Raw genomic sequence first — 26749 nt, 5'->3', positions numbered from 1 at the left:
CGTGGTCACCATACCGCCGATTAGCGGCGGTCCCCGGCGCTCGAGCAGCGCGGGGCCAACACGCGCGCTAGCTGGGGAACGAGGCGCCAAAGGGGAGGGCGCGCTCGATTCCCACATTCCACCCTCCGAAAGACCGAGGCCAGCCTGTGAAAGAGGCTGTCCGAGGCCAAGTGGCAAGGTCAGCTCAGCCGCAAGGGGCTGGCCAACGGGGCAAAGTCCAACAAGGAGGTGTCGTCTTCCCAAAGGTACAAGTCCATAGGTCGGCCATGGCCACACAAAAGTTCCACCAAAAGTTCCACCACCAGGGAGAGCCCACTGCCGGAAGAAGGTCCGCAGCCTAGGAGGAACGGGGAAGACTGCACAAGGGCGGGCAGCCAGCCCGCTTGAAGTTCGCCGGACTGGAGAGGTTGGCAGCCGGGAACGTACGAGGCGTGGCTGCCAGTTGCGTGCGGCAGCCAACCGCCGAAAGTCGCTGGGACGGGGACCACGCAGAAACGGCAAGCCGGAACAGCAGGCAGCCAGGAACGGAGGCCGGAGCGACCACGCTCGGGCCTGGGCCAAAGCTTGAGTGGGCGAACCAATCGCCGAGGGCGGCTGCCGAAGCTGCTAGGTGGGCTCTCCCCGGTGGTGGAACTTCTGGTGGAACTTTTGGTGGAACTTTTGTGTGGCCATGGCCGACCTATGGACTTGTACCTTTTTGAAGACGACACCCCCCCTGTTGGACTTTGCTCCGTTGGCCAGCCCCCTTGCGGCTGAGCTGACCTTGCCACTTGGCCTCGGACAGCCTCTTTCACAGGCTGGCCTCGGTCTTTAGGAGGGGGGAATGTGGGAATCGAGCGCGCCCTTCCCTTTGGCGCCTCGTTCCCCAGCTAGCGCGCGTGTTGGCCCCGCGCGGCTCGAGCGCCGGGAACCGCCGTTAATCGGCAGACCACGGCGGCAGCGCCAGGCCTCTTTGTCTGGTGCGAGCCATGCGTCAGCTTCCCGGCGCGCGGGCACGCGTCCGGGCATGCCTCGACATGCTCACATGCTCACGCCACCAAGCTAGTTTACGTCGCTGCGCAACGCCTCTCCTCATTGGCCGCCAGTAACAACCCCCTTCCCCCTTGAGCTCGCTTCTGTCTGGCGCGGGCTGGCCCGCGTCAGATGCTCTCAGGCCTTGACGAGAGGTTGACGCGCTGCTGAGCAGGCGGCTTCTCGTTCGTGTGCTCGACTGCTGCCCTTTGTGTGATTGTCGTAGCGCCGTAGGCAAGCGTACTTGCTCGGTCTTGCGGAGTTCCCTATACGGCCTGCAAGCCCGTGAGTGTCACACTGTGCTGCATCTTGGGCTAATAAACCCGTTGTTGTTGTTACCCTGCCTCGTGCGTGGTTTCTGCACCGTGTCGGAGAAAACGACGAACCCGGCCGCAGCGTCGTCGCACGCAGCGGCAGTGGAGAACGTCGCGTCCCTACACGGTCGCGCTCGTAGGTAAGCCTAGTGCAAACCTATCTCCACAAACTAAGTTCTAACCCATCGGAAGTCATAGGGGTACGTTTGTCACTGTCCGAGATCTATCCAGAACATTGCGAATGCTTCGCTGTACACAGTGTAGTTCCTTAAAAATTATCACTACATTCGAGCTTAGTACTTTGATGCTATAGGATACATCTGACCCACTTTTCTGCATGATTTGATGGCGTCTGGCTGCGTGTTTCAATGTCCTGACTGTGCTTGGTTACGTATATGAAAATATGTAAATTATTATCATATACGTAACCAAGCATTTGTCGTCGTCGTCAGGAAAATATTAATCCACGAAATTTATGTTCACGGCTGTACATATACTTGCGCTCATTGCATACGGTACAGTTTACCGTACAGCGCGGTAAAGACACCGTAAAGCAAACGAACGACCCACACAGCGCTCTAGTGTCCCGTATACCCGCTGTCTCAGACACGTCCTTGTCGTCTATCGCTTAGAAGTCATTTATACATACTGCAGCACGAATGCACTTTAGATGATCTCTTATTAGTGTTACCTTGCGCTATGACGGTCCATCGCATGTCCACTAATTGCCTATTTTCACCAGGACCACCTGCTGTCCTGTACGACGCTTCCTTTCCCTTGGCGAAGGTGGTAGCGCACAACCACCGGCGCTATGACTAACATGTCCGCTCGCACGTCCCCTTCCCGAGGAGTCAGTTGCGGGTAGGCAACTGGTTCCTCTGGTAGAAAGAGAAAGGCACAACGATTACGACAGAAAGCTGAGGCAGCTAGTGAGGATTCATCATAAAGAAAGGTAAGGCGTGAGCCAGTCCTCGATCACGTTACATAGAGAATAATGTAATAATATCTGGGGTTACGTGCCGAAACCATCATATGATTGTGAGGCATCCCTTAGTTGGCGGCTCCGGAAATTTCGACTATCTGGTGTTCTTTATTGTCAAATGACATCGCACAGCACGCGGGCCTCTAGCATTTGGCGTCTATCGAAATGCGACCGCCGCAGCCGGAATCGAACCCGCGACTTTCGGGTCAGCGGCCGAGCACCGTAACCACCACACCACCACGGCGGGCTTGCATCTAGAAGAAATGAAATGCTTAAACAGTTATCTCTCACGTAGTACTCCGCATGTGGAAGATTAACAGGTGGCGCTACCGTACCTGCGCATGCCCAGATAAGTTTCTGTGTCTACTTGCTTTTCCGCCGTGGTTGCGTCCTTTCAGTTCACAGTCGGCGTTCGTGTTTTCTAGTTCTCTTGTGTCCGTGTTTGCACGCCTTGTCATCCTCTATGGTTAAGGCGTAAAGGGTTTTCGCGCAGTTTCGCAATACCTCAAGAAAAACAATCGACTTCATCAGAAGCCAACGGCACGCTTTAGTTTCCTGTGTTCGTGTGTGAGCGCGTGTCAGGGGACTAATGTAATCAAGAGAACGAAGACCGTGGTGATCGTCAGCGACGTGGTTCTTGGCCCAGACGTCGCTGCGAGGCTCAGATATAGCAAACCAGTTCGGCCGAAGCCCGCGAGCCGGAAAAAATGTTCACGAAAGTGAAAAAAAAATTCATCCAGCTGTTTCACGAACTAGACTAAAAACAACATCCACACGGATTTCTCAGACTTATTTAAGGCACACGTACTAACAGCGGCCAGGTTGGACATGCTTACTACCGCGCTACGAACTTGGTTTGCAGCACCGTGGTGTGCCCTCTCGGGATTGGAAACGGAGAGAGTGGTTGCCCCGAGCAGAGAATTTCGGATCTCCCAGAGCAATCAGAGGAACCACGTGACTGGAATGCCGTCTTATATCGGTCGCCCCCCTCAGCTTGAAAGATCTCGTGTTTCCGAGATCTCAGAACTTGGGGGGAGGTGGCAGTTGGAAAGGATCGGGCCGATTGCTTTCCGAAAGCGAGCAGCACAACCTGCAGCTTACTATCAGAATGGCGAGTGATCGTTACAGTGAACATTCGCGCACCTCATATTAGAACGACACCTCATGTACCTCATATTAGAACACTTCATATTAGAACACCTACTATTAGTAGCCATCATATTAAAATGGCACCTCATGTACCTCATATTAGAACACTTCATATTAGAACACCTACTATTAGAAGCCACCGGCCATGCCATGCCGAATGCGCCGGTTCTTGTCATAATATTAGGACACCTCATATTAGAATGAACAACGGCAGTGCACCCCCAAACGGACAAAGTAGAGAACGACCACATTTTCGTGATCCTTCTTTACCTTGTCCTCGTGTGTAGGTGCGCTGCCGTTTTCATATGAAGTACAGACGGGTCCACCGTTAAAGGGAACACTTGCGTGCAGGGCATGTTCGGATTTGGTTCTCTTGCAAAAGCATAGTGGCTTAGAATTGCATAAGACTACTGGTGGTTGACAGTTGCGACTCCTTTTGACAGAACAGGGTCATACACGGACGAAGTTTCCTCATCTACTTGCCGTTAAGGGGCCAGCAATATGAAGGGTGCTCATTCGAGTGTGCCCTTTAACAGGGGACCGCACAACCAACTATATAGCCCACGTCACAGTCTATGGAAACAGGTTATATACATGATCCGATGGACAATAAAGAGACGCAGAGCATAAAAGCTCTTCTTTATGTCGCTGTATTGCTTTTAAGATGAATCGTTACCAACTAGTCTCAAATGACTGTTTTGCTACATAAAAGCGAACGATGCCATTGACCTTGCTCACGCGTTCGTCCTCTCTAGGACAACGTACACAGCGCTAAGTGACGTTGAGCAAAAACCGATACGGACAAACTAAATATATTCTTCAAGAAAGCCACCAAGCAAGCCATTCGTCTTCTTATGAACACGTCTGCAGACAAGCTTCCCCGTATGAGTGTTCACGATACGATTTAATGGACTCACACAGGGGCGCCTCTCATCTTGGGAAGCGCGCCTAGCCACGACCCCAATAGGACAAGAGGTCCTGAACCAGATTAAGTGGAACCTTCCCCGAGACCCGCAAGTCTCCCAGAAGAGTGGATACTTCGCACAATGCTCCGCCCATTACCCGGAAATATTCCCCTGCCCGTCACCAAGCACGGTATTTACTAAGAGTCAAGGCTACAAGAAAGAGACTTAAGAGTCCATCGAGGTCGTCGTTTACACGTATGCAGAGCAGCCGCACACCGTAACAGAAGAGCCAAAGCCGTCGTGGAGACAGCAAAGACGGACCTCCTCGTCGGGTCAGCGCCACCATACCAGACATGACAAAATTACTCCTGTAAAGTAATTAAATGACTTGACTAGTTAATTTCCCAGAATTTTTAAAAATGTACATAAGCTACATCAAAATTACAGCTGGCAGGAAGTAATGACATTACATTACTATTACTTTTGAAAAGTGATGAAATTAATTTGACATTAACAAAAGATGTTCAAACAACCTTATTCTAGGCTTCGAGTTGAAAGGTTAAGCGGCCTTTCTATGCGCCTGCCGCGTTCCCGCGCTTGGGTTTTGGCACTCAGATTAACTTGCGCTTGTTGTTTTTATTTCCTTTCTGGTCAATTTCTCATGCCACAGGAAAAGCGGACTTGTTATATTTTAGTCCGAAGTAAATTGAAAAGTAATGAGTCATTTTCTTGAAATTCCGCGCTTGACGTAATCCACTACATTACTAAATAAAAAGCATACAAAGGTAATTCATTCCATTAATCATTACAGCAAAAAGTGACTTAAAGCAATTTCATTACTGCCAAATTTGCACCATAACAAATGCAACATCCTGGAAAGCAAAGAAACTAGCCACGGCACTAACCTCCATCAATTACTCAATAAAACACGTAGTCGTGAGTAAGAGATATTCTCGTGTACTCGTCTATCCTCTATGTTCTCGTGTTTTCTTTTTTCTTTTTGTTTTAAGCTTAAAAACACGACTGCAGCAATTCCTCTGACATACCGTCACGGCGCCGGCGACTCCTGCTGTTGTGGCGTTGTCGGTATCAGTGTGTTCTACTTTGCCAAGTAGAGACTCTTCTTGAGTACCTGCATGAGAACAGATAATTAACAAAGGTGAGTGATTACTGATTTTTCAGTGAAATAATCTATCCAGTCAATTTACACCAACCGCAGCAGGCTTGAAGCAGAAGAATTGCAAAGGAAAAGGCGCGTGAGTTCAAATATACAAAAATTGCGCAAGGTAAACAGATGATTGATGAAAGTTTGGTGGCGCACTACAGAGCGGGAAAAAACTAAAGTTCCGTACCACTTGTTTCCGGCTAGTGTCTCCAGAAAGAACGCTTTTACGGAAAGGCGAAGATGTTGATCTGTACTAAAGCTCGTTACAACGTGATGCATTTGTTACTGTGCGAAGGAACGGGAAGGGGAAGAGAAAAAATTCTGACAACAGAGTTTGACGTCAGTACGGCGCTCATCTACTCAGACGTTTATACACCACAATGCAAAGCTTGCGGAACGGTTCGCGTCAACGTCGACCACATTATTTGGGCATGTCCCGCAGCGACACCACGCACCACTAAACACAGCACCAAACCTACATTCATGATAATGACGTTCGAGCAGTCGAAGGCTATGCTGCTCAGCGCATGCCCGGAGGACCAAGTCTGGGCAGTCCGGCTGGCCGAAGACGCCGCCAAGACTCAAGGTCCGGCCGCCACCTGAAGAAGGGAGACTCCGGTAGAGCTAGTCTCCCAGCTCCCGCCTCCCTTGACCCCAACGAGGACACATAATAAAGTTTCCTCTCTTGGTTGGTTGGTTGGTAACAACTTTATTGATGGTCCGGCAGAGCTTTCGCCGACTGGGCTTTAGGTCTCCCACGTGGGGACGTCGAGGCCTTGCCTCACCGCCGCCTCGCGGGCCTGCTGGACAGCCCAAAGTTGGTCGCCGAGGCTGGGGCTGCGCAAGGCATCGGCCCACCGCGGCGGACTCTCTCTCTTTCATTATTTACGAAGATTGTAATGGCAAGTCTAAATTTAGAAAAAAAAAAGAATCTTTTCGACTTGAGATGCGTATCACAAAATTTTGTTGCAGACTGAGCTTCAATTCACGATTTATGACTACTTGGAAGTTCCCTTCTCGAAGGAATGCACTGCATTTGTTTGAATGTTGTAGTGTCGGCAACACGGCGCGACTGAGGACAACGAACACACTCAACCCATGCCACACAAGGACCCCTTTATTCCGGTGACAGTCGTATTTATATATGTCAGAGGTGGCGCCATCTCTTGATGACAGTTGAACATAACTAAAGTCACCTAGTGTCGACCTTCGACACTACATCTACTCCTCCCTAAATATATACATATTTACACAAAAATAATTACAAAAAGAGTCAATGTTCACATCATGGTACATTATACATAGTCCTGAAATCTCGTGGGTTGTCTTCGGTTTCTTGCGGACCTACGAAGAGGTGGTGGCTCACCAGCCGGTTCGGTGCCAACAACTGGAGCACAATCACCATCACCATTCACTGGAGCACTATCACCATCACCATCCACTGGAGCACTATCACCATCACCATCCACTAGAGCACTATCACCATCACGATCATCATCATTAGGAGCAGGGTGCTGGTGAAGCTCAGAGGAGAGAGTCGGTCTGCCAGGCGTCGGTGGACTTCGCACGGTGTCGTGGGAGTGTCCTTTGTCATTCCATATTAGCGCATGGTGCGGCAGGGCTTCCTTGGGAACTGCAGTCAATTGAGAGGCATTCCACGTGCGACCATCTTCCAGGCAGAAGGACCAGCGTCCTATTCGCTTGAGAATTTTCAAAGGAGGTCCAAAAGTGGGAGTGCCTTTCGGACCAGGGACTGGCTTCTTGACCCTCACGTACTTTCCAACTTGGAACTTGGGTACTCGGGCAGCTCTCCGTCGGTCAACATAATCCTTGCTTTTAAGCTGGCGCTCTTTCACCCTCTTCCGAAGTGAGGACATCTCCTGAGCGGGATCTGCGAAGAAGTTTGCAGTGGGATAGCCAATGACGTCCAAGGATGTCCTCATGTGCCGGCTATGTAGAAGCACTGCCGGAGAGAGTCCAGTGGTACTGTGAGGAGTGGCTCTGTAGATTCCCAAGTACTCTGTAACAGTATTTTTTATTGGGCGCTGCTCCAGTATTGCCAACTGAATGTATGATTTGAGGACACGGTTAAACCTTTCGACCTGTCCGTTGGCTTGGGGGTGATATACAGCCGAAAAGCTGTGCCTGATACCTCTGTCTTGAAGAAAGGACTCGAATTCTTGAGATGTAAACTGTGGTCCGTGATCCGAGACGAGTTCAACCGGATAGCCTTCCCGTGCAAATATCGACAAGAGGAAGTCAAGCACTGTACGGGAGGAGGCTTCACGACAGAAAGCTATTTCCGGCCACTTTGAGAAGTAATCGACTACAGAGATGACAAAACGACAGTCAGCTGATGCACGCTCAAATGGCCCAACAACATCAGTAGCTATCTTGCTCCAAGGCCGGTCGGGAAGAGCTACTGGCTGCAGTGGAGTGGGGTAGCTCTTAACACTCTTGTCTGCAGCTTGGCAGGTTGCGCAGCTGTGGATAGCACTCTCAACCTGCTTGTCCAGACCTGGCCACCAGTACTTTTCGCGAAGACGTTGCTTTGTCTTCACTATTCCCGGGTGTGATTCATGGGCTAGTTGAACAAATGTAGCTGTGAGCTTGGCTGGAACTACAACGCGTTCTGAACGCATCAACAGGACGTCCACTACTGACAGTTCCTCTCGCACATCATAGTAAGGTCTTAGTTCAGGTGACAATGTTTTCTAACTCATGGTCTCTGAAGCTTCGGCAGCCGTGCACAGGCAGCGTAGCTGCGCGCCCACAATGTGCAGTCCTAAAGCTTGCACCGCGTCCAGACCCAGAAGAGAAGTTCCTCCGGGGGTGACATGAATGGCTATCACGGCTGTTTCCCTTTTAAACGAGATGCTTGCTTTAAACTGGCCCAGTACGGGGATCTTCCGGCGTTGGAAGTCCAACAATGTAAGGGCAGAGCTGGTCAACTGAACCCCTTCAAACATGTTTCGAAATTCTTGTTCCCGTATAATTGACACAGCTGATCCCGTGTCGACCAAGAACTTAGCAACGCGCGGTTCTGAGCTCGAGGCGACTGGCGTGACTACGACATCAATGTAGACGCCCTTGCGCTTGTCTTCGTGAACAGTGAGTAGGCTAATGACATCTGATGCATCTTGTTCAGGAACTACTTCTTGGATGTGAGTCGGGCGTTGTCCTCGTGCTCTGCGTGAGCTACGACACACTCGCATAAAGTGGCCACGGCGGCCGCATGCGAAGCAGGTTCTACCGTGAGCGGGGCATGCCGTCGGTTCACAGTGACATGTGCCGCAATTACCACAAGCCTGCGTATTTTTGCTGTACTGAACATCGGCAGCGTTGGTATCTGAAGATGGCGAGCTCGTTTGACGAGCGTGCGGCAAGCTAGGGCGGCTCTGATAAAGGGGGCGTGCCTCGTCGCTGTACCGGCGACTATCGCGCGTGCTTTGTTCGGAAGCGTCATACTGACGTGGATGTTGGCGTGTGATGCGCTCAACGGAATTAGAAAAAGCTTCCGACTGCAGCTGGGCTCGCTCGCTGAGTAGCGCAATTTCAACGGCACGGTCGAACGTCAACGTGTCACCTTCCAAGAGCAACCGTGATCGCAACTGCGGGGATGCAACTCCGGTAACGAACTGATCGCACATATTATCGTTGGCTTGCTCGGCGAAATCGCAAGAGGCTGCCAGTTCACGAAGCGCGAGGGCGAAGTCGGGGATGGACTCACCATGTTGCTGACGGCGCTCTCGGAAGTGATGTCGTTCTAGGCGAATGTTGCGCGCGCCGGCGAAATGTCGTTCCAGAATCTCGCGGGCCGCGTCGTATACGTCTGGGAGACTCGTCGCTGCTGCTTCTTGCTTGGAGGGCACGCCACGGTCTTTGACTTCACCGGTTGAGGTAGCGGCGGCGGCCAACGGCTCAGTCGTCGGTAGCTGGGGTGCGGTGGGCGTCGGTGGAAGCGCATCGAAAATACGTTGTCCTTCCGGGCCCAGGCAGTGCAACAGCAGGGCTCGACGGCGGGGCGCAGGCAGGTCGGCCGCTCCAGACGCGAGAAGAAAATTCTCGAAGAGGCGTATCCAGCGGGTCCATGGTATGGCTGGAGTGCCCGGGGCGGCGAGAAAGGGGGGCGGCGAAAGCGCGGCGGAAGCCATCGCGGTGTGATCGAAAACCTCGTCGCCAGATTGTAGTGTCGGCAACACGGCGCGACTGAGGACAACGAACACACTCAACCCATGCCACACAAGAACCCCTTTATTCCGGTGACAGTCGTATTTATATATGTCAGAGGTGGCGCCATCTCTTGATGACAGTTGAACATAACTAAAGTCACCTAGTGTCGACCTTCGACACTACAAATGTCTTCATAATAGTGCGGCATCCGAGCTCTCTGCGCAACCTACCCTGAAAACGTCGACCATTTACAACGCTACTGTGCTCGATATGATTCAAAGACAAGTCCGCCGCGGTGGTACAGTGGTCATGATGCTCAGACCAAAGGTAGCGGGATCGATCCTGGCAGAGGCGGTCATATTTCGATGTAGGCGAAATGCTAGAAGCCCGTGTACTGTGCGATATCAGTGCGCGGTAAAGAACACAAAATGGTCGAAATTTCCAGAGCCCTCCACTACGGCGTGCCTCGGTACGTAAAACTCCAGAAATTATTAGTTATTGAAACGCAAATACCTTCGATTTCATAGCTATCACTGGACGATCGGCCTGTTTTCGCGCCGATCCAACTACAATACCGACTGTAACGCTCGTCGGCCTGCAAGGTAGTGATATGATCCTTTACTGCTTGCAGACGATGCGCCTGTGCGAACGCCCCTGTGTGGTGCAGTACAGCCACTATGCACGAATTCACGGAACGTATCCTTCCTTCTCTCCCTCATCACTGCATTCCCTTTTCTCCCTCAGCGCAGGGTAGTCAACCAGTCGCTTTTCTGGTTACCTTCCCTGCCTTTCCCTTTCCTTCCTTCGTCTTGGCCTTTCCGTTATTATTTTGTTCGCCGCTCACCCACACTCCCCGCTTCAAATTTCTAACCCAACGAGCTCAAAGATGCGTGGAAACCGTCGCTTATGCAGACACCTTAAAAGGCCTATCGCTGCCTTATTAAACTGTATAAGACTGTCTGCCACCGCTGCTTGTGTATGCCTTGGTTGCTTGGAACAGTAGCGGTATATCAAACAGATAAATATTCCAGAAGGTACAGCGGAAGGCCATGTCAATATTTGAGCACAGCTTCTTCAATGCCAACGACGTTTCTGTATCAGGACGCGTTCCTTCGATCGCTCTTGCTAGCCTTCGGAGAAGGAGAGTTCGGGCTGAACTTCTGGAGCTCTTTAAAAATTACACCATTTCCCGCTAAAGGGGACCATGAGGCGATGCGAAGCCGGAGAACTTGCACGATCGCGTTCCGTTGGCGTTCTTTGGGCATGCTACCGACCTCGCGTCGTGGAACGCGAAGAGGAACGCTACGCGCGTCTTGTCTTCCCACAGGGCGAGCGGGGAACGCGGTCGGCAGGCGTGCGAAAGGGGAGCGGAGTAGGAGAGGAGAGAGAGGGGGAGGGGACGGGCATGCGCTGGTGGTCATCGCGGCGTTGCGCAGGAGATAATTTCGGCTAGTCTAGCCTGCGTTTCAGAGGAAGAGTGGAAAGGGGGAGGGGAGAGGGAAAGTGGAGAGGGGCAATGATGAGGGGAAGGGAGAGAGGAAGTGGATAGGGTAATGGGAGAGGGGATGGGAGAGGGGAAGTGGAGAGGGGGAGGGAGAGGGGGAGTGGGGAGGGTATGTGCATGCGCAGTAAGGGTGGTCACGCCGCACACCACCACCACCACCACCGGATTGAACTCCGCCATAAGATACTTCGCATCTAAAATTCGTGATTCATCGCACTGTGTAAAGGTGGATGACCAGCGAAACCTTTTAGCAGACGACACAGAGGTGGCACAGAATTTCGAACCTTAGCCATCGTACACCACGCATCGCAAGTTACCCATAACAAAGTTACCCATTACTCTTTAAAGAGTGCACACGCATTTGTGCGCGCGTTATCTTACACACACACAGAGGGTTCATCGATACTTCGGAAAAATGTCACGCGCGTAGACGTTCCCTCACGCCACCGGGCTGTTGACACGCCTGTGATGAATTCTGTGCATTCGTAATGACTTCGACCGCAGTGACTGAAAGTGTCAGTGCAGTGTGTGTGCATATGTCTGCAGTGAGTGAACTTAACGCGAACGAACGCTGAGACAACAGAGGCGCAGGGCACAGATTGCCTCAACAGTGCACCTGCGCGGAGTACTCGTTCCTACTTTGGATTCACAAAAGACTGTTGTCATAAATGTGCTGTTGAAGAGGGCGGAAACCTTTACGTATGTGTGTGTGTGCGCGCGCGCGCGCACACACACACACACACATACGTAAAGGTTTCACACACACACACACGCGCGCACACACACACACGCGCGCGCGCGCGCGTGTGTGTGTGCGTGTGTGTGTGTGTGCGCGTGCGTGCGTGCGTGCTGATATCGGCATAGCGTTTAACTCTTAAAGACTAAGCTTAAGGCTCCCCAATTTTTGTATAGTCAATTCAATATTTATTGACACTTTTGATGGCTCAGTGCTTTTGTCGCTGTCTAGGCCACAGTATCTCCTCTGTACAGTTTTTTCTTGAAGTTCATTTCACAAACCTTCCAAATTTACATCAACTTATGCTTTATCATGCTATATCTCATCTGCCCTGTATGTACCATTTCAGCACTCCCTTTTAAAGCTCTTTTTTCAAAAGCTATTTATGCAATGCATCCAACGCCGCGCTTGTAATATGATAAATAGCTTAGAATAACAGAGGGCTGAGCTAGTTGGTACGTATTCATTCTAAAAAAAAAAAAGAGACAGGGCGTGCAAACACGGACATCCTGACTTCTTTCTTGTGTCCGTGTTTGCACGCCCGGTTTCTTTTTTTAGAATGATAAATAGATGTGCCCCGTGTGTCAGTGCAAGCACCTCATGGGTATTCATGGGTATTCATGGCCGTTTAATAAAATATTGTCTTCTTCTTCTTCCCATTATTATTCTTGTTGTTGTTGTTGATTTCAACCACATCACAACAGATGCCAAAAAAGAAAGTCAAGTATTACACCAACCCCCGAAGGTCAGGGGATTTGCGTGCCAAAAACGGCCACGTGATTATGGGGCATGCCTTATAGCAAGGGACTCGATCGGGATTAGCTTTATCACCCGTCGTTCTTTATCGAACACCTCAATCTAAGCACACGGATGTTCTTGCACTTCGCCCCCTTCGAAACGCCACCGCCGTTGTAGGGAGTCGAACCCTGTTCCTTTTACATAGCATGATCAACAAACACCTCGGTTGCTAGCCTACCATGGCGGGTGACGCCCCTCAGTCGCGACGCGGCACAATAAAAACTGTTACACTCTTTTGGGCGTATTCTTTCGTCACACGACACTAATCGTCATATATTATCCGCGCCGTGCCGCGCACGGCCGATCCTTCCAGGTCGCTAACGGCGTGTGCGCTATCAGCGTGACACACCATTATTTATAGGAAAGCGGACAGCACTAGGTTTTCGTGAGAGGAAACACGATTGTTGTGAGACAACAATACTTCTTAAAGGTGTGAGGTGCTTTTGGGGTTTTTTGTATCGGCTGCGTAAAGGGCGCAAACTGCTCTTGGGGTTTGTATACTGACTCCTCAAATGGCGGAAACTGCTTTTGGGGTTTGTGTACGATCGTCGTAACCCTCACAACGCGATATGCTCGCGCAAGACTGGCGTCCCTCTGCCTTTCGTACAGCGTAATTACTTATTCACGTGAAACATCCACACAGGCGTCCCCGCAAACTTCTGAATCACTCTATTATGCAAATGAGGTGCCATTACTTGAGAAACAGAATGAAATGAAGCTCGTAATGATGATGCGAACTCAGTGCTGACTTTCACGTTCACTTTTCTTTTCATGATTATACATCGTTGTCGCTGAGAAGACATTTCTGGGTCATAACGACAAAGTGGGTCAAAGCTTACAATTATGGAATAATCTAAGCGATCTTGACTCGTGTCCGAGAAGCCATTAAAGGGGCACGTGTGACGAGGTGATTAAATACACAGTGTTTGATCGGTAAGTACAGCGAGTGCTGATGCCACAATAATTAAATATGCAGGAGTGTTTTATTTATTCACGCATTACAAAAAGCACGCTGCTTGTAACAAAGACGGCGGGGCGGAGTTGTCATCGATGATATAAACATGAATATGAGTACCCGGCACCGTGCTAGATACAAGTAGGTCACAATAGGAGAACGTCGTTATGAATCGAAAAATGTTGTGTATTTGTCAAACAACGAAACGAGCAGGCGCGCACTGTCTGTCGCGAAGGGCTGAATAATTTCGCATGCACCCTGATCTCGAATTCGACGATGTGAACGAGAGCTGTCGTGTTGACGGCAACGCGAGTAACTGAAAAACTGACACAACTCTGAGAAATATTAACGCGGAAAACGGGGTCGGGAACGGGGATTATACCTTATTTTTTAGAGATTTTTCGCTGTTGCGTAATTCTAAAAAAAGATGGTTGATCCCTCTGTCGTAGGAATCGGTATAACACGAAAGTGAAACGTGTCGTCACAGAAGTAGTTGATTGCTTTAGTGCATTGGTATATCAGAGCTTGTATATAGTCTATTGTCGTTTGGAAGATGTAGCACCACCTGATGAGGACACACTCACGTTGACGCCTAGTGGCACATCTCCGTACCGACGACTAACACCCATGATCATGATTTAATCCTTGTGGTAGCTGAAGTTCTTAACATATACGTGGATACCGCATATGGTGAATCCCGCACAAATATGGCATCAACAAGCACATAATAAACACTGATACTCGACATGCACTCCTCCAAAGTGTCATGAAACGCGAATAGAAACGCTACGCGCGTTGTGTCTTCCCTCTAGCCTGGCAGTTAATTCCCACAGGGCGTACGGGGAACGCGGTGCGACAGCCAGGCGAGCGTCGGAGAGCTATTTTAAATGCGAAGCATTTCTTAGCGAACGTCTGTGACTTTGAGCGTATCTATCTATCTATCTATCTATCTATCTATCTATCTATCTATCTATCTATCTATCTATCTATCTATCTATCTATCTATCTATCTATCTATCTATCTATCTATCTATCTATCTATCTATCTATCTATCTATCTATCTATCTATCTATCTATCTATCTATCTATCTATCTATCTATCTATCTATCTATCTATCTATCTATCTATCTATCTATCTAGCCGTCTACGACTTTGTGCTCTCCTGGTCGCTTGGTTAATCGAATGTGCACCAAAATTGGTATCACGTAACATGACTGTATGACGAACATAAATGACAAGTCATAACATGAAAATCATGACACGCATGTCATGTACAGCATGATTAACATGCCACGCTCATGGTGCGCAGCCGGCCGTTTCGCTAGCTTGATATACACCAAAATTTGCATCTTGCGACGTGACTGTGTGACGAACATCAATAACACGAGTTAACATGAAAATCATGACACGCATGTCATGTACAGCATGACTTACGTGCCACGCTCATGGTGCGCTGGCGGCCGTTTCGCTAGCTTGATCTACCCCGAAGTTTGTATTGCGCGACGTTACTGTGTGACGAATATAAATAATAGGAGTTAACATGAAAACCATGACACGCATTTTGCTAAACGACATACAAGACGATGTATGCAGCTCTTTGCTGGCTGATTCGCATTACATCGATTCCCACAATGCGTGGGCTCTGCCGGCTTTTTTTCGATATGGATGGATGCTGTGAGCGAGGCTTGGGCTAAAGCCACGACCTCGCGGTGTGTTAAACGAAATTACACTTCTATTAGAAATTTGTTTTTCGAACCTGGTGGCACACATGTAATCACCCCGTTATAAAGGGGACGCTCATAGCATACATTCATCCATCCATGCAAGAGCACTGCGAGAGGAAAGTGTGAAAGATAAACGGCGCGTTCATGTAGCCTCCGTTGTGCGTTTGGCGGTAGCTGAGTGGGCTAAACGCCCGCCAGCCATCGTCGCGGACTGAGAGGTCATGGGTTCGACTCCTGTCGACGGAACTTTTTCTTTGCCATTTGATGGCGTTCGTTTTGCTGACATATTTCCGTGACTGAAATACCCCATGAAAATCTTGTTGGACCCCTTCGTGTTAAAATGAATTATGAGCTGAATGAACAACGCAACTAAGTCTCAGCAGAGATCATTTTATGCACGATAGCAAATCAGAAGCAGCACTTACCAACTACCGAAGATCCATAAGGGTGATTCCACGAGAGATCGAACATGCCTGTCCGGTCGCAATTTTTGTTTTGCCTGAGTTTTTTATACGTTATGTGGGCACATTCAAAGTGCACGGAACTGAAAATTTTATTTTCAAGAAACGCTCCCAGCGAGCCAAAAAAATATTTGAAGGTGGCGGCGCGGGCCTCCTGTTTTTGCTCACTGCAATGTTTTCGGATTTCACGGCCGAATTTAGCGCGAACTACAAATGATGCGTCGAAAATTTTTGTTGCTGGTTTTAATACGCATTACTGTGAATTACATCCATGCTTTCTTTATGCCGTCCTCAAAAAGAAGAAAATGTGAAAAAATGGCAAACACAGCCGAAATCAAGAAAGGGTCCTAAGTTTGAGGCGCCTTGGCGCCTTTGCTACTTCAAACAGAAACTTTCGGCCGTGAAATCCGAAAACATTGCAGTGAACAAAAACAGGAGGTCCGCGCCGCCACCTTCAAATATTTTTTGGCACGCTGGGAGCGTTTCTCGGAAATAAAATTTTCGGTTCCGTGAACTTTGAATGTGCCCACATAACATATAAAACACCTAGGCACAACAAAAATATCGACCGGACAGGCATGTTCGATATCTCGTGGAATCACCCTTTAGAGGGCGGCAGCAGCCCACTTTTGCACACGCTAGACACAAATAAAATCCGAGAACACATTTTTCTTGACGAAAAGCCACCAGAGCAAGGTTTTGCTGCAGCAGAATAATTAAAACTGAGATTTACGCACAATGCTAGCTAATAACAACCATCAGTCGCATTGAGGTGAGCACACACAGCAAGGGTCATTTTGGCGAGTTATATCTCGTAAACAAAGCAAATGAGGACATATGATATTAAAACCGTGTGTTCACTGACATAAGCGCTCTTCGATAAAAAATTGTCGTGAAAATTGAGACCGGAGTTTGTTTTATTTTTTGAAAATGTACTTTTTTGAAAAAAAGTCGCTTTAACTATTTTTTTCTTTTTTTGCGCTGCCCGTAGGAAAAGGATCTTCCGTATAAATGTTGCAACGCTCTTTTCTATAGTCGACATTGTTTTCAAGTTTCTGTTTGAAGTAGCAAAGGCGCCAAGGCGCCTCAAACTTAGGACCCTTTCTTGATTTCGGCTGTGTTTGCCATTTTTTTCACATTTTCTTCTTTTCGAGGACGGCATAAAAAAAGCATGGACGTAATTCACAGTAATGCCTATTAAAACCGGCAACAAAATTTTCGACACATCATTTATAGTTCGCGCTAAATTCGGCCGTGAAATCTGATAACATTGCAGTGAGCAAAAACAGGAGGCCCGCGCCGCCACCTTCAAATATTTTTTTGGCTCGCTGGGAGCGTTTCTTGGAAATAAAATTTTCAGTTCCGTGCACTTTGAATGTGCCCACATAACGTATAAAAAACTCAATCAAAACAAAAATTGCGACCGGACAGGCATGTTCGATCTCTCGTGGAATCACCCATAATCGATGTGATTTATTGGTTAACACACACAGAGGATAGGTCGCAGCTGTGCTCTATTCATTACTATGACACCCCGCCACGGTGGCTAGTGGTTATGGTGTTTGACTGCTAATCCGCAGGTCCCGGGTTCGAACACGGCAGCGGCGACCGCATTTCAATGGAGGCGAAATGCTAGAGGCCCGTGTGCTTAGAATAAACGCCTGACCACACGTACGCGCCGCATCGAAAGGTCACGCGCTGACACGCTGCAACACGTACGTGTGGTCAGGCGTTAAGGCAGTGTTGGCGGTAACGCGTTCAGGGTTGCCACTGACCTTCGAGTAAATGTCGCCAAACGATGAGCAAAAAGTCGCCAAAAGTCGCCATTCTTGTACAAATTTCGCCAAAAAAGTCGCCATTCTAGATACGTGCGGCATACCTAGTAAGAAAAATTTCCACTCACGTGTAGCCCCGTAGAATACAGTACCACCAAGACCCTGAAATTATATTGACGTTTCTCGATGCCAGTCGTATCGCCCGCTTCACCATGGGAGTGCATGGTGCTGCTTCTCCGACTAGCCGCAAGGTGTGCGTGGTGGCGCAAGGGTGAATGAGTGAAACGCTCATGATATCGTTCCATCCCTGTCCGTTCGTTTCAAAGGTAAAAGTGTGGTAAACCTTGGGCGAAAACCGTGAAAGCGTTGTTTGTAGACAGGTTTACGTACCCTTATATGAATTAAAAGTATTAAAAGGTTTATTGAAGGTTACAGGAACCGATCATTAGTGAGTCTTACACCTTTTCATTGTGAACTAATATGATACCGGACGCCACCGACCCTTTCTTAAAGGGACACTAAAGGCAAATAACAATTTATGTCAGAGTGAAAGCCCAATGTATGACAACTTCTAAAACGGCAATATTATCAACAGCAGTGCCCTACTTACCGAGAAATTAACCTAAATGTATCACATGATGAGCGCCACGAGTGGGACATTTTCGAAGTGATCCCGATGACGTAGGAAAGCCGGCCTACAATAAATCACTAGTAATCAAACTAGCAGCAGTAAAAAAAGAACATTCCGAGCATCAAAAGACGTAATAAAATGCTGTTTGTTCGTTTCCGCTTGATTCATGGAAAACAAAACCTCCGCCATGGGGAACGGCGCGCGTGGTTCAAAGGTTCCGTTTTCGCCGAACTGTGCCTCGCCCGTCTCAGTGGTAGTTTCGGGATCGCGTACTGCCGTGCGTGTTTTGCGCGCTCGTGAAAGTCGCTCTGACAGAAAGTTCGACAAAATGCCGCATGCGTGTGATATTGCCGGATGCCCGAATGGTGCACAACGCCAGTGCTGCAGCAAGGAAACCGGTGTGTCTTTTCACTGGGTGCCGCGGAATGAACTCTTACGCTCGAAGTGGCTTAGTGTCATGCCATTGCGCCGGTGTGCTAAAGAGTCGGCGTGTGTGCTCGCTGCACTTTCGTACTGAGGATTACGAGACCAACCGCAACTTGGTGACGGCTTTGAATGTGCCCATCCGAGCAAGTCTTTGCCGCAGCGCCGTTGTTGCTACTGTGGGTCCCGCTACTTCCGCTCGGCTGCTACTAGTGTCGGCGGCCGCGCAGTAAAAGCGGGCAACGTTGGGCACGGCAGCAGTGACGTATGAGAGTCGTATTTTCAGGCGGGAGATTTGAAGCGCGCTAACGCGATGCGGACCACTAAAAATGTGATTTTATTTCAAAATAAGCACTTCCTTGGCACAAAAGCAACCCTACGAGGTTTCTGGATCGCTATTTCAGCAATCAACGTCGACTTAATATTTGCCTTTAGTGTCCCTTTAAAGGGGTGGTGCCATCAAATTTCGAGGCTATAACAAGCCTGTTGTGGGTTTCCTCTGTATGCAAGGACATTCCACACGAAGGGTCGGACACTGCAAACGTTTAGAACATATTTTAATCCACTTCCAAAGTGTACCTAAATGCCCATTCTCCCGATCGAAACCCATCGCTAGCGCGCCAACACTGACGTAGATCTGTAGGATGGTCAACGAAAGTTGTAGTGACGTCACACCAAATCTGCTGTAGTAACGTGAGTGACCTCCGGACCTCCGCCACTTCTGCAACGTACGTACCGGCTGTAGTGAACTAGAATACATTCTAATTCACTATAGTACCGGCAAAGCATCGGTTGCTACATCACTCGCCGAGTTTCGATCGCTTCCTGGCTAAGTGCGTCACAGCCTTGTGTGGTCACGTGACCACGCCTCCTACACTTCTACGTCACTGCCCGACCTCGGTGCCCAGAAACCGAAACCGAAAGGTGTCCACATCAAAAGGCGATATTACATTATTTAGCGATAATACATGAATCTTGGTGCGTGCATCATGCTTCCTGGAGCTATAGGAAACGCTTACAGCAAAGAGAGCAGGTAGGCGATGTAAAATATTATATAGCAATTGTTTTCATTGCACAAGCTCACCGAGAAAGTGGAAAATGACTCAATAAATATTTTTTTGTTGCACGAATAGCCGCGTATCCGCCTCTCTTCGCTATTCCAAAACGATCTTTACGAGCTGAATTGGGGGTACTGAAACAGTGAATAAGTCGCCAAGCTATTCAGAACAGTTGGAGCTTTGGCGGAACAAATGGTCGGAACACGCGGCCAACCCATCGTCTAGCCCCTACTGAAGCGAAACTTTAGAGAAGCTTAAAGCACCTAAAGCCATAAACTGATAGTCAAACACAGCCCCCTCGCAGTTTGCAAGGCAGTCCGCTGACTTACATTTTGCTAGTATGCCGCTGGGGGATTTTCCAGTACCTCCTGCATCTAGATGAATTGAGGAGATACACACGAGTTACAGGACGGACATACCGAATGACGCGTAATGTACACATTCTACTCGTGGGTCTAAACCCTAGAAAAATACAGAGAATGTTGCCGCTCATTCGTTGGGAAGACACTGAGCTTAGGATGCATAACTCAGTGGAGACCTATGCCGAAAATCGCCAAAAATTCGCCATGTCGCCATTCATACTTTTAGGTCGCCACGGGCCTCTCAAATTCGCCAATTTGGCGAAAAGTAGCCACCATTGGCAACCCTGAACGCGTTAGAGGTAACGGCGTTACTGGAAACGCGTTACTTTTTTCGGTACCTTAGTAACGTACTCGTTACCATTTCGGGATTGGAACGGGTAACGTACTTACGTAAACATTTTTCGGTAACGTGTGGTGTCACGTTACTCGTTAGTTTTTATTCCGATTATCCCGGGCATTTTAAACAAAAGTACTTCGTCTCATATATAGGCGCCACTTTCGCAGAGCTCGCCCCGACTTTTTTTTTTTTTCGCAGTGGCGGACTGCTGCCGGCCCGCCAAGCGTTAAGAGCACGATCTAATGTGTCCGTCGAGCGCCTATTTAGCGTAGGTACGGGCGTATTCGTTAAGAAACGAGACAAGTTGTCCGATGACATCTTTGAAATGCAGATGTTGCTTGAACTGTACAACCTGTTGTAGCCATTAGAAGGCTGTCTCAGCAATACTCTAGCGCTGGTTATCAACTTTGTTTTAAAAATGAAATTCGCTTCTGTCTATCGGCTACTGCGGGTATACGTTGCTATAGTTGCTCAATTTTTGAGCGAACGAGTCTGACCTTGAACACTTTTACATAAACCGTTGCAATTTTTACGGCAATTATACACGTTATAGGGGGAATTGGATATGTGTGCAAATAATTGTTTTGGCGGAACTAAGCCGTTTAAGCATTTCTTTATGGCTAAATATTTGGCCATCTGTCCTGCTAGTAGAAACACACCATCAGATTTACTGTAAATTTGTTAAGAGTTGCGTAACGCTTTCTTTGCGGATGATGAAATCTCCTTCTGATTTTAATGCCACACTGAGAAAAATGGCTTTACCATTTATCACAAAGTTAGAAGCCATCACAATTAATTCTACATGCAGCTTCATAGGCCACTATAATATTGCTGGGATCCGGCATATTTATGCAAAGCATTCTCGTTAAATCAGTATTTCAGGCAAAATCGTTTTTTGGGTAGGCGTTTTATGTCAAATATAAATATCAATTTTATAACATTGTTACTTTGTGTTCCTGCACCATGGAGTGACGGCACAAGTAACGTACGTTACTTTTTTTCTGTAACGTTAACGGTAACGCGTTACCTTTTTTTGGGGCGTAGCGCAGGGCCTAACGCGTTCCTTTTTTTCCGTAACGACTGCTACACTGGATTTAGGTGCGTGTTAAAGAATCCCAGAGGGTCGAAGTTTCCGGAGCCCACCACTATGCCGTCCCTCATTATCTTATCGTGGTTTTGGGGCGTAAAGCCCCAACCATTTATTATTATTATACACTGTGATTCTTCTAGAACTGACCTATCTTATTGGGCTGTAGTTTTGTGAAGAATTATCCGATTTTAATGCGGTTTGCGTCAAAAAATATTCAGGAAGAATGGAAATTTAATAACCCGTCCCGTCTTTTTGATGTGGAAGGCCGATAAAAAGGGAATAAATAAGAAGTAAAGAAAACCGCGACATTCCACGAAATTCCGTACAAGAGGGACGCCGGGCGCGCGCAAATGCGCATGCGTCAAGGTGACGTGGCGCGACGCGCGCATGGGTGTATTGAGTGCTCGGTTTTCGCGTCAACGTACCGTTATGATCCTGGCGTCGCTAACTTTCGACGCCGCTGGCTGACGCGAACGCTGAGCCGGACTAGCCATCCCTGGTATAGCATTACACAATTTTCGTTATTTCTTATTTATTCTCTTTCTTTCGGCGTTGGACATCAAAAAACGGGACGGGCCGTTTAATTTTCCTCTTTCCTGGACGTTTTGCCGCAAACCGCATTAAAATGGGATATTTTGTAAGAAAACCCAATGAAATAGGTCAGTTCAGAAAAAATCACCCTCGATTATTAGTAATACGGCGAACTTATGAAGTACGTGATTTTTTAAACTTTTTTTTAGAGTATGGTGAGAGTTAGGAGACCAGTGCTGCTAGAGCACGCTTAAACGCAGAAAATAGGTTTGGTAAATATGACAAAGAAAATTTTCAATTTGTTAAGATAGCATTGCTTCATATGATGCCGTTGTCACCATGGTTGTAACGTATACGTAATGGGTGGAGTGTATGGGTACGCTGGCGCAGATCCGTCCCATCGATCGCCACTTACCTTTTTCAGGCGAGTTGACTGCGAGTTATCCCTCTAAGTTTCATAATTTAGTTACGCCACCTAACTTTTTGCCATCCTTCGCAGCGCTCCCTCAGTTCAATGACAGCATAATCGATCGCGATTACTACGCAGTACACTGCCTATCCAGCTACCTCTTTTCCCTCCTAATCTGAAGTAAAATATAGTCTTTATAAACTAAAATATCGCCTACCCCTGTTTGCCCCGTAATGCACACCGTGCACCGTCTTCTTGTGATTTAATGCTAGGCTTGGCTTTCTCTTTTTCATCTGTCGTTGCGAGGTCAATAACTTGTGATCGAGCTGTTTTGTTATCTGTCAACCTCCCCGTCTCAGTTTATTGATTCGGACTGATTGGCTGCGAATGTTTTGTCACTAATAATGAATAATCGATTATGATTTTTTTTTGATGCTCTGCCCGTAGAGTGACGGCAGTAACACCACTCGCGCTCACTGACGTGTTGATCAAGCTGAAATGAATGAATGAATGAACGAATGAACGAATGAATGAATGAATGAATGGATCAATCAATCAATCAATCAATCAATCAATCAATCAATCAATCAATCAATCAATCAATCAATCAATCAATCAATCAATCAATCAATCAATCAATCAATCAATCAATCAATCAATCAATCAATTCAGTCTGCGTTTCTAACGTCCCCCAATAATTGTCGTTAACAAAGTCGTGCCATCTTTAATGTAAAAACCCTTCGGAGAACGACGACGCCCCGCGCAGCGGAGTATGCCAGCGTTCAAGACTCGACCTTCGCATCCCAAAGCAGGCTCTCGATCAGATGTGCCCCGAAAGCTACAATGACGCGCAACCGCTACGAGCATGATTACAAAGCTTTAGCAATAATGAATCCAGAATTAATTAGGTGACGCCTTCCGGTGGCCGCGCAAGACAGAAAACAAAAAGCGTAACAGAACCCGAGCGATGTTTTAGATTTTCTGTACTCCTAATTCCCGATTTAAAGTTAAATCCGATTGGTTTATGCTACTGCTACATGAGGTTTCCGGAAATTCCTGCAATTGAATAATAATAACAATGAAGACTACACCCTGAGTTCTTTCTTACGAGTTTCCACGCTCCTCATTAGCGAGATTAAGAAGCTGAGGATCAGTGGCATAAGTCGAAGCGGATTTGCATACCGAAGTAATTAGGGCTACATCTGATCCCAACCAAACTAGTTAGCGCGGAAACAATAGTCCCGTATTGGTTGGCTATTAGATGTCGTGTAATTGTGTATTACCAGTGGAAGAACAGTAAACTCGGACGCCTGTTTCCATATCCTAAAAACAAGAAAGCGCAGCAGAAAAACTTCCGATCGCAATCACATTCGGACATGAAACATCCAGGCAATTCCCGCCGCGGGCGACGTCCTTCCTTGCAATCGATACCCCCATAAAACTGCGCTTTTCATTGATGTTTTTGCGGCGCGTAGCGTAGGCGTCTGGCTCGCGAGTGAGAGGTCCCAGGCTCGATTCTTGCGTCGGCGCCTTTTCATGTTATCACAATGTCAACCCGAAAGTCGCGGGTTCGATCCCGGCCGCGGCGGTCGCATTTCGATAGAGGTGAATTGCCAGAGGCCCGTGTACTGTGCAACATCAGTGCGCGTTAAGAAACACCGGGACCCGTATTCACGAAACCCCTTACGCTAAACATTTTCGTAAGATAATATTAGGACCAATCACGATGCGGGACATATCATTAGCGAAGGCGGCTGGCCAATAGGTGAATGCACTTCCGAAACAGAAGTTCTGTGAATTCGACCCCAGAGGGTCGAAATTTCCGGAGTCTTCCACCATGGCGTGACTCATAATAATATCTTGCATTTGGCACGTAATACCCTACACATTATTATTACAATGTTAATGTTTACGAGCCTAATTTCATTTTAAAAGGGCATCACGTTGATGGCGTCAGTGGTGGGCGCGCTAGCAGCCGTCGTTCAAACCGTTGGCTTTGACAGTGTCGCGACGCTGTCAAACTGTGAAAGAGAGGGACGGCAAAGCTACGTTAGGGTGCCCTTCGTGGCAAGGGTCGAACACTGACGCCAAGAGCTGTGAACCCAAGGCACTACTTTTTGGCTTGTACTTCGCAACTGCAAGCTGCGCCAATGAATTATGAAGAGTTATTTCTTCAATGTATCTAGAAGCTGACAAATTGGAAGGTAGTTATGTCTTGCCGGCAATAAAAAAAAAACCTGCCTGAATAATAACAAAAGAGGTAGCTCTTATAGTCAATATATTAGTTTATTTTTTAAATTGAATTCACTGCTGCTTGTCCTACCCACTCGAGTTAAAGAAACAAACAGATATAAACACTACGTAAACAATTATATCGGGCAAGTTGGTATTAACAGTAAGTTCGACAGCGCTGGCATAAGCGCTTGTCTTTCGTGTACTCGCTCGTCTTTCGTGTCCTGTAAAAGTTGCGCGCTTCCCACCAAGATGAACACTACATATCAAGAAAAAGTGCGCATTGATTTGTCATAGGAAAAAGAAGCTACGGCTTAAAAACAATGTTTCTGTTTAATGCTGCAGATGCTACATAAAAACTATATTTACAATATCCAAAAATTGCTAACGGAAAGCACACGTCTGAGCACGTTATAGAAGTGGACGTTTCGACGACGTGTTTCTTATGATTTGGAGAACGCGGGTGAATGCTGTCAAATAACGCTTGATGTGACATCTTTTTGTGAGAAATCAAAGCAAGAGAGACGTTTAGGAGAGGACGGATGCTCAAATACAATGACAAATAAATGGTTGAACGGGAAGGTTGCGTGACCTGACTGCCTGGACAAGTGGACTTGTCTTTTCTGGACCTGATGAGGACAAGCCCATTGCTGAAACGTCATTGGCTCCGGCGACACTCCCTTTTCAGTGATCTTTCATAACATTTTGTCACGCTTCATTTCTGAAGAGTTAAACAAAAAGCCTGATGTAGCAGTAATTTAATGAAGAACTCTGTGGCCGCTCGTACATGCTGTGTACTGAAATCGTGTTCACAGGTGAAACCTAACCTAACCAATTGCGACAGTAACCAAGATTGGAAAATAAATATATATCAGAGGAGGTTCCGAAATGGAAGATTCCACGTTCTTTTAAATCTAAGTACAAGCAAAAAAACATCTAAGGTTTCCGAATGAAATAAAAAAACGTATATTTGTAGCGCTTGTGGGTTAGATATGTATCATCGTACAAGACGCTCGCTAGTTCGCTTTATCGACTCAAGTATTTACTACCAAGGAATTGCTTGTACTCTTATTCCAGAGTTAACAGTTCTTCCATTAATGATTTAGCTGCAACGCCAGTTTCGCTAAGCTCATTTAAAAGGCAGCGTACAACAAAACAAGTAGGTTCATTACTCTGTAGCCTTTTGTTTTCTTTTTTTCAGGGTCATCCTCGGAGGCCGAGCGGAGGTAAACGTAATAAACTGTAAACGTGGCATGCAAGCTTGATGAGGCGTCGACGCTAAACACGGGCCCACCGCAACCACTTTAGCGCGCATCCGCGCTGTCACCGCTAGAGTCCACGCCCTTCATTGAAAGCACGCCCATGGCACTATAGAGCGCAAATTGCGGGACCCCAACCGCAGTCGCGGCAGCGCGCGTACGCGCTCGACGTACGCAGGGCGAGCGACTCTACGCGGGCGTAGTGGACGGCGGCAAGAGCGTCCTGAGAACGACAAATCTCGCGTCTCACCTTTGCAGCAGCATGCCGTTAACGACGCTAGCAGGAGCAACGTCACGACTCCGGCGTTCGACGTCGATGCCATCGTCGGGCTCTTTGCGGGCGAGAAACCACGCAGCGGTCAAACCCTACCGACCGTCGGGACGCGGCGACCCGAAAGACACGCTTCACGTACTGTCCCGAAAGCGGACATCTGCACTCTCGGGCCGGCCAGTCGATAGGAGATAAAACGAACAGCGCAATAGAGGAAAAAGTGGGTGAGCCGCCGCCGCCGCCCGCTCAATGCGGCGCCGTCTGCTACGGGAGCGCGCCCATTGGCTCCTTCGAGCCACGTGATCAGCCATGTAAGGGTCCCGGTTGGGCTAGCCGCGCGGGACGTCTGTGACGTGGCGCCGCCGGCGCCGGTGACGTAACCACTCTGGTGGTGGCGTCGTCTGCATCCCGAACAGGGACAAGAGCCCTTCATTTTGTTTCCCGCTTGTTTTCTTTCTGTCTGCGTCTCCCTTCATTTCTGTGGAGTGCGCG

At 48.1% G+C, this 26749-nt stretch overlaps 1 protein-coding gene across 1 annotated transcript in view; it reads right to left on the bottom strand.

Annotated features, from left to right (window-relative positions):
* LOC119373564 (uncharacterized) overlaps positions 1-26427 on the bottom strand; it is a 75101-nt gene extending 48674 nt beyond the window's left edge. The window contains exons 1-2 of the mRNA XM_037643625.2: positions 26237-26427; positions 5408-5493 (exon numbers count right to left, since the gene is read on the bottom strand). Of these exons, the coding sequence (XP_037499553.1) occupies positions 5408-5493; positions 26237-26309 (159 nt within the window). The 5' untranslated portion in view covers positions 26310-26427. The remainder of the gene's footprint in view (positions 1-5407; positions 5494-26236) is intronic.
* Positions 26428-26749: the final 322 nt, after the last annotated feature.

The sequence above is a fragment of the Rhipicephalus sanguineus genome, chromosome 11, assembly GCF_013339695.2.
Source record: "Rhipicephalus sanguineus isolate Rsan-2018 chromosome 11, BIME_Rsan_1.4, whole genome shotgun sequence".
Lineage (NCBI taxonomy): Eukaryota > Metazoa > Arthropoda > Arachnida > Ixodida > Ixodidae > Rhipicephalus > Rhipicephalus sanguineus.
The sequence above is the reverse complement of the archived record's forward strand: the minus strand, read 5'-3'. Positions and strand labels throughout refer to the sequence as shown.